At 44.8% G+C, this 9,047-nt stretch overlaps 1 protein-coding gene across 2 annotated transcripts in view; it reads left to right on the top strand.

The window, feature by feature from the left end:
• The first annotated feature begins 511 nt into the window (after positions 1–511).
• Positions 512–9,047, top strand: part of LOC120900799 (breast cancer anti-estrogen resistance protein 3 homolog) — a 31,505-nt gene continuing 22,969 nt past the window's right edge. Inside the window, exons 1-4 of one of the 2 annotated variants that reach the window (XM_040308270.1) lie at positions 512–1,552; positions 2,688–2,873; positions 8,358–8,486; positions 8,594–8,734. In XM_040308270.1, coding sequence (XP_040164204.1) covers positions 2,831–2,873; positions 8,358–8,486; positions 8,594–8,734 — 313 coding nt within the window. In that variant the 5' untranslated portion in view covers positions 512–1,552; positions 2,688–2,830. Of the gene's footprint in view, positions 1,553–2,016; positions 2,594–2,687; positions 2,874–8,357; positions 8,487–8,593; positions 8,735–9,047 lie in introns of those variants that run through there. The other variant, XM_040308271.1, reaches the window with a different exon arrangement.

Below are 9,047 nucleotides of genomic sequence, written 5' to 3'. Positions count from 1 at the left end.
CGTTGCGCGTTGTGGTGGCCAACACAGCTGCGTGGTGCAGCGTGGTGGTCGAAGGTGTGCTAAGGGTTGATGATAAGCAAGTGTGGAAGGTTTGAAGGGTGTTGGTTAGAAGGGGTACGTTTGCTCATTGCGGGTGTTGCTGGTCCAACACAATGGGGGTTTTTACTGGCACGTGAATGGATTGAAAAGTGTGAGGAAGTACTAGTACATGTTGATCCACAGATTACATATTTTACGGCAATTATATCATTTTTTGTGTAGTTTCTGTTACAAATGTTGTAGGAAGTCTTTGTGAATTTGAGTAAAATCCCCAAAAAAAAAAAAAAAAAAAACATTGAAATCTATCCTACGCTCACCCACTCTAACCGAGCTCAAACTTCAACGTGCTACCTCAGCACGATTTCAGCACACCCTCACGATAACTTCATGACGTCACCGGCTGTCGGGAGGATGAGACTTGTGCGCACACTCCCAGCGACTTAAGTGTTCCCCACGATCGCCACCCAGAACGCAGTACCGGTTCGGACGCGCCAATGAGCCACACGCGCACCACAGCTGTCATCGCCGCATGCATGTGAGGTCGTCGTGACAGGTAACGCACCAAACCGCGCTGCCGCATCATTCTGTGCCCAACCGTGTACACTCGAAAGCGGTAGTAGCGGTAGCTTGTTGTTTGATACATTTCCGTGCCCAGAGTTTGTGTTTTTTCGGATGTCATAAAATGCTGTTTCACAATACATTACAAATGTTTTGCGCAGAAGCTTGATAAGAATGTGTGAAGTGTTCTTGGTGTTCTGCGTAGTGCGTCGGTGCGTGTCTTTGAAGCAGTGTGTTGCTCAAGCGTCCCAAGCGGTGGTGGTGAAACTGGAAGGTTGTGAAGGTCCCTCCAAGATGTTCAGTGTCCGATAAGCAGTGATAAGCAAGCAATGCTACTGGGGACAGTATTGGCGAAGCAGTGGCAATTCTGTCCATCATGTGATTTGTGCAGATATACATCGGCAAATACTGCAAAGGTGTCTTACTGTCGTGGCCAACTAGATGAGATTGTCTCTAGATGGTCAACGAGATGAGAAGATCCAATGCATCAGTTTCGCTTGAGAAGAACGGCCTCTTGCTATATAAGCTGCATTCAAGTGCGTGTGCTTACAGTGTACAGTGAACCCAAGTGATGTGTTTTGCTTTTTCGTTAGAAATTCATCTCAGCATCTTACCATTACGTACGCGGAATCGTAAACAATTGAAGATTTCTCTGGCCAATACACACGCCACACAGGCCAGGGCGCTCGTAAACGATCACGCGCCGTTCAGTTTCAATTGCAGTGTTTGAGAGCCGTTGGTGGAGGTCATTAAATTTGCATTAAACTGCAGTCCAGGAGCAGGGCAGGGTGCGTTCAAATGCAGCTTGTCTGTTGTGGCTAGAGCGGCACATTCCCGTGCCGTTTGCAACGGAGGCATTCGAAACAAATCGACACGAGTTGGGGTTGGGGCACAAAAACTGATCCCAGACACACGATTGGCGCACGATTGGTTCGATTCGAATCGAAGTGAATTGGTAAGTGTATGAGTGCTTTGGTATGCCGTCATTAGTAGCAGAAACAATGGACGTTTTCTGTATGTGACGGTCCGGTCCAGGTCGTGCGTGATCGCGAATGTTACTGAGGTGTCAGGGCGAGATTGTTATGGAGTTTTTAATTAGCTAAAGGAAAGACATTTAAACAAAATGACAACAGTGAAGCATTTGATATAAAAAAAATCAATTTTAGTTCAATTTCTCGAAAAAAAAGATATTCATTTCGATGCCAAAAAGTAGGAAACATGAATAATTCACACCCGCTTCAAACTCTTCCTATCTCAGATCAACCAAATACAGACCTCAAAGAGAATAGCTTAGCGAACTAAAGCCACTAACAAGCTGCGTCCATACAAGGAAGTACCTGCTAACGCAAGCTCTAATCCGATAGTAGATACAATCCACACAACTATTCCACCATCTTCTCTCCCCCCACCCCAAAAAAGCATTCCAAATTTAGCAATCTTACCCCTCTCCCAAACCCCCAAAGACACAACGCCATTGAACAAACACAGCACACATCGTTCATGATTACTTAATGTGCGTAAAGTTGAAGCGATTCGTCCCCAAGATATTGTGGACAAGCATCGGAAAGGTTTTGAGATTAGCACCCCGGAGAGGAACTGTTTGTTCAGTTCTGCACTTCTACCACCACACGGGAACCAGTTCGTGACATCATTTGTTCGGGAGAGGTTCATTAAATATTCAGAAACGCAGCCACAAAAGCACAAACGCTGCACATTAGATGAAACAAATCCAGTCAATCCAGGCGGTCTCATCAACCCAGGGAATGAAGATAAACAGGTGATTTTGGGATGGATGGAAGCAAAAACGGTCCCGGTACCGGTTTTTCTGTTCTGTTTTGGCAACGTTCTTTCTGACCTGATCATCATCATCATCATCGTTCCATCTTTGATGCTTTAAGATGTGCTAGAAGGTGATAACTTCGGACGCTCCGAGTGCTCCGGAAGCTCAAGGAAGTAATCCGCTTAGCACTTGCCGGTGGGATGAAACAAATGAGATGTACGCTTTGCACCAGTACGGAACTGGAAAGGACATTAGTGTAAGAGCAGTGGTGCCAATTTCATGGAACATTTTTCTTGATTTTTGTTTGCAGAACAAGACAAGAACCAGCGCCTCGCGAGCCCTCAGGTCGTCACGTTCAACGGTCGCCCATGCTAAGTGGATCATCTTGCGGGACATGGCTTTGATTTGATTACGGCGGTGCACATTAATAAGGCAAAAAGGAGAAGTACAACGATGGGTAAAACCACCAGCAAACTGGATAAACGACGCTCGCAGAGTAAGTTCTTTTTCCCGCGCTACAGGGTCGCGGTTCTTAGTGCCTCAAATCGGATTTATACACACATTCGTAGCCAAACAGTCACACTCAACCGGCGGGTTGGCGTTAATTAGTTTTCTGAACCACCACCACCAACTGTATGGTTAGTGAAATTATCTCCACTAAACTTGCCAAACCAGTTCGATGGTACTAGTTCGTTTCCAGTGTTTGCGTGTATCGGGGGGGGGGGAGTTTGTTTCCCCCCCCCATATTGCAACTCCTTGTATCTGTATGCAAAATACGTGCAACTTCACCAAGCAACTGCATGCGAAACACATTTCTACCCCGTTTTTATAATATTGGTAGCTGAAGCTCAGTTTTAACGACTTCTAGTCTAGTCTGATTTCACACCGATTTCAGGCAAGCAATCGTATGCGAAGGGGGAAGGGGAATCACCATCATCATCATCATCGGTGGGTTCTGGTGCAGCATATCGGCTCCATTTATCTTAATTACCCGGCTGATTGCCGTACAGGGGAACGTTCATAATCAGTTTCGTTTAGCTATTCCACCAAGCGGTTTTATGTGTGTGTGGGGGAGGGGAGACAGAAAAGGAGAGAGAGATAGAGAGAGAGAGAGAGCATCGAAAGGGGTGGATAACATTCTATAAGAAGCATGTAAACGAAGTAGAGATAAAGGAGAGACAGGGAGAACGATTAAAGCAAAACAAGAACGCGATATCAAACAACACGATGTTAGAGATGTTGCGAGTGGATTTTGCCTATCGACGATAGGAGGGTAGTGTTTGTTAACCCTTGAAGATAAAATAGGATAATACAATTTTTAGATTTTTTTTACCAATTTGAGCAACATTTTAGAGCGACAATAAATCAATTTAATTGATAATGAAAGCCAATAAAAGGCATCTTTTGTGTGATAGCTCGTACAACTGTCATTGTCACTCAAGGGTTTAATATGAAATGTAAAACAAGTTTAGATTAAACTGCGCTTCATTAGGAGCAATGATGTTAAAGCACATAAAATATTGCTTCAGCACACTCACACACACGAACTCGCGAATGTACGAACTGTCGCGACGAGAGTGTTGCATTTTAATCGGGCTCGAGATTTAATTAAAAATCCTCCTTTAGAATGTGCGCCCGCATAAATAAGGAATGCAGAATTGTATATGCTTATGCATAGCAGTGATATTGTTGCATTTTTTGTTTTCATTTTTTTAAATAAAATTCCATATTTTGCACTGCCAAACTGTCACAATAATGCAACGTGTGCCCGTGCACAACAAAAAACTGGAAATGCACCAGACACCATCAGACCCCATTGCACCGATTTGCAGTCCTTGCTGAAGGAATGTATGCAAACGCCAGGAATGTGCACACGCTCGCGATCATTGACAGGCCATCGAGTGTAGCCGGGTCGCCAGCCAGCCAGGCCCATATTTCGCACCGAGCACTGACCAATCCCGTACAAGAATAACTACTGCAACTACCCACACACACACACAACTGCTTTCTGGATGCCATGGTGCAATGAAGAACTGCGTGCATGCATGTTGTTGCGGGCATCAACGAGGCTACAAGAAAATAGAGAAAAAAAAGGAGCAATTGAATGATTTAAATAATTAATCGATCGTGCTCCACACCGAGAGCGCTGGTGCCGGTGCCAATGGCCCATTTGTGCCGTTGTGCCGACACGTTCTTCGTTGGCCACGCGTTGGGTTTGAAAAGTGTGCCGTATACAGGACGATACGCATTTTATCATCGAAAGCGAAAGCATAGAGAAAAGGAGCACTTGCTGCCTTTTTTTGTTTTGTTTTTCACGCGATGCACCGATCCCGCAAACGATGCAGAAGAGAAAGAGGGTTAGTGTGTGTGTGTGTGTGTGTTGAGCATGTTTTATGTGGTTAGTAAAGAACGAAATGCGCGTTCTTGCTATTCTGGCCCCGGTTTGGCGGCGATGAATACATAATTTACGCGGTAGAGAGAAAGAGGGTGTGTGTGTGTGTGGGTCCGTGTGTGCGTTTTATTAATTTACGCTTGTTTGCGTTCCGCAACCACTGCGCCAACCATCAATGAAGCGCAAAAGCGCGCACCGTTTTATAGCAACGCGTATGTTTAACGTACATTTTAATTTCAATTACGAGCATCGCACTAATAAAATGACCGGTTTGCAACCTTTTAATACTCCTGCAGTTGGTGAGTTTGGAGTGGGAATTGATTGGATTGGAGTGCAAAAAAGTGAAATCAATGTTAAGAAACGAAACAAGTGCAATTCAACTTCAACGAATCCCTACGCATTCAAGCTTAATCGATTTACTTTTGTGGTTTTATTGCTTTTAGATGATTTTGAAGCTTAAATTGTTCATCCTGAAAGCTAGCAATTATTTTTAAAATCGTAAAATTTAGGAAGAAAATACAAAAAATGTAAAATAAGCATGAAATATAAGCAATACTAAAAAGCGCCTAAAGTTATGCAATTACTTGTGACCCAAATTCCATTCCCTACATACATTTTATTCTTAGCCTGCTTAGAGCCTCAAAAAACCGTTGGCTAATCCACAGTTGGCACAGTTCTTTTATCATTTCTACGTGATATCGGTTTATCACTGCCATCACGCATTATCGGGCACAACCGTGCTTCGTATTCAGTATCACATCAAGGTCTATCGATTAGACAGTGAGCCATGATTATCGTGCTTCTCTGGTAGCTTGCAAACCAACATCTAGCTCCAAGTAGCGCGATAACAGGTAGTTGGGCGATAGTTGGAACATATGCTTTATCGTCCTCTTATCAACGACACGCACTGATAAGAGGTGCGCTATAAAATTGTGGCATAAATCCTGTATCATTGAACAAAACATTCCCACAAACGGCTTTGCTGCTGCTCCCTGTGGAGCTTCCCGCTATAGTTTCTCTCAAGGGGGTTTCCTTCCACAAATCATTCATTTCCAAACAATATTGACTCAGTGGGAATTACATCGGAACGAGTTCGACAGCTCTCCCCCACGTCATCGGTTTTATGTATCCGCCCGGTGTAGCCTCGGACAGCAAAAGGACAGGTTGGAACACAACAACACGCTTACCCCATTCAATTCCGATTCATTCATCGTTTCGCCCACTCGATGCACCGGGGCAGCGACTGGATGAAAAGCTTTTTTTTACAAACATGTTCCCTTCCTCACTCTCTCCTCTTTTCTTTCTTATTTGCGACCCATTTGGGACGTATCTGTACAATGTTGTTCGGCTTATTGTCCCGCAGTTTTTTCAGGTGCATTTCCTTTTGCACCATCATTCGCATCAATAAGCTGACGAGGCGAGCTTTTGGACACAATGGGCAGAGGGTAGGAAACACGCAATGAAACCAGCGTCCTTCTTCTCCATCCGTTTAGCCATAACGGGAGGGCTGCTAGCATATTGACGCGGCCATATCATAATTTGCCTTTTAATTTTGTGTGCCCCGTTTCGGTTGGGAATGCATACTCCCCAATGCCACTTTGTGCTGCAGCACGGGCTTGCTGCTGAAGCATTAATGGTTATATCTGCCCGAATGTTTATCTCTCAGGATGTCCGAATGTCTGCGGCACTGGTTGAAGAAGAGAATGCATACTCATTCGCAAGGTTTATTGGGCGCGTCCCCCCCTTCTCCGCGTGTCGCAACGGAAATTGTTAACGAAATTGACACGGAGGGAAATTTATGTTTGTCTGTCCAAATTTTTGAACCAACTTTGAAAGGCATTTTTTTGTGCAACTGTGTGTTTTGTGCAGTTTCTTTGTAAAATCTTTTGATAATTAGTTGTCTTTGTATGAGGCTTTACTACAAAAAGCTCTGTTCAACACTAAGTGAGCTACACTGTCTGGTTCTTAGGATAAAGGTGCTCGGATCCAAATGGGAATTGAAACACATCCAGTAAGATAGGAGCTTGCAGTAATCGATTAGACCGCCGAGTTGCTGCGGTATTAAGCTGTTAAAAAGCAATAAAGAGCGATTGGGGATGCATGTTCCGTCTAAAAACTTCCTTAATTTGTAGTGAATGAACTTTATCAAATCAGCCACTTCTTATTAAACATATTTATATAAAAATAATATTTTTTTTACCATGCTACACAATTTATATTGTTTTTTGGGAAAGCCACACTCCCAAAAACAACCTCAATTTAATGAAATATGTAAATCCACCGTATGCTTTAAGATGTGAGCCGACCCAAAAAACCGTCCTACCCGGCACACCGATCCCGGCCAGCCTAATGAGTACCGGCGAGAAATATGTAAAATATGTAAATTTTCCCATTTGAAACTACTGCCCACTTTTGCGCATGCCGCGATAATGCCTCGACTACACACACTCCGCGGCCGGGCTCTTCGCTCTTCGATGTTGTCCAGCAAAGTGATCATAAACTATCGATTGATTGATAACGTCAATTCCCACGCACACACAGACACACAGTGTGCGACTTGCTGGCCAAGGGCTTTCTGACTGTTTTTCGCACAAGCCAGGGGAAAAAGCTCTCACTTAAAGCGCTGTCGTAAGGAATATGCATAGGCAACAAATTAAAGGCAACTGTGCCGACGCGCTGTTTTGCAAACGTAAGACAAACCTCTGGGGGTGCCTCTTGACTTCTCACTGGCCATACTTTCAGGACCACCGTTGTGGAATGGTGCGAGCGCGTGCTGTACGCGCGCAGCTGCGTGCTGTTTGTATGGGCGCAGTCAGCTGAGCGATGCGTGTGTAGCAGCTTCGTGTTCCTGCTTTTGCGGAGCGCTTTTAATTGAGCGTATACGCGAACGCGCCTTGCGCGAAGACGGTGCGTTCCTTCAGTTGCTAGTCGACATTCGAGTACGGCGGGTGTGCCGGAGTGATAGACCGCGACGTGAACCATTGGCTTTCGGTGTTCGGTGGATAAAGTGGAATTAGCAAACCTGTCATGCTGTTGATGTGATGCAAAAGGAGGAGTATGCAAATTGGCTGCGAGAGATTGATCAGTCTGAAAAGTGTTAAAGAATGTTTTAGAATTGTTTGAGTGACGCAATTGGAGAATACGTTGCTCTGTGAAAATGTGAGCTTGAAGAATGAATATTTGAAATAGTGATGGAATGAAAATTTTATATAATTCAAAGTTGTGGGCTATAAATGTAAACATTGTGCCTTAATGTGTGTTAGTTCTATTGTGAAGTATTAATTTAGTAGAACAAAGTGCATAGTCATTAACAAGAGATAAATAAGCCACCAAAAAGGTGGCCTAAGCAACAGCTCTTCACTCTCTCTCTCTCTCTCTCTTGGCACACAATTGCCCCATTGTGTTGCGATTGTAGCACATGTGCCCGCTATCGTGTTTGTGCGTGACCGTGTCCCGTGTTTAGTGGGTGAATTCTTTCGACTGGGAAGTGTCGGAATCTTGTCGTATCCCCCCAAAAAAACGCAAAAGAACTAACCGTTACGAAAATGTCACTGTTCCGCTCACAAAGTGTGCTTTCCGCTTTCGAAGGCATTTCCTGGAGCTACAAGTTCGGCACGGCCAGCCGCCGGAAGAAGCATGCCGCCCTGGTTATCACCTCGCTGCCGCACATGGAGCTGGGCGAATGGTTGCAGCGGCTCGATCTGGCCGAGTACGGTGGTAAGTGGCCAAGTAACGCTAGGGTCAAATCTACCCGACTGTATTTGTAAAGTTATTAAATGTTTCCCCCTTCTTTTCACCCTCGTACGGTTTTGGTTGCCGGACAGATAAATTCCGTTCGTTTAATGGTGTGGAGGAGCTGCTGTTTCTTAGCGAGTCGGACATCAAGAAGCTCGGCATACGGAACAACGCGCACCGGGCCCGAATCGTCAGCAGTTTGGTGGCGCTGCGGGAGAAGCTTGTGCAAGGTAGGTCGTCTCTGATGAAATGGTGTAACTTGAAGATTTGCGGTCCCCTTCCTGTGGGTCAAACGTTCGTTGTTTCTGGTTGTTTGAGGTTGGGAAAAGATGCGAAATTGAGACGTCTTTCTTGGAGGTTGCCTCGAGAGTAAAGCCGCGCATAAAGACGCGATAAAGTACGATAATTTAACGATGGTACGTGCTCTGCGTACGCAAGCACGTGCTTGTGATAACGAAGGCCCTGGGAAACGGGCTATTTTCACTGGAAATTGAAGTTGGATTACAGATTTCCGAAACTAGATTACAGTGCAATCTTTCGACC

The sequence above is a fragment of the Anopheles arabiensis genome, chromosome 3 (genome assembly GCF_016920715.1).
Source record: "Anopheles arabiensis isolate DONGOLA chromosome 3, AaraD3, whole genome shotgun sequence".
NCBI lineage: Eukaryota > Metazoa > Arthropoda > Insecta > Diptera > Culicidae > Anopheles > Anopheles arabiensis.
This window is presented reverse-complemented; position numbering and strand designations above follow the sequence as displayed.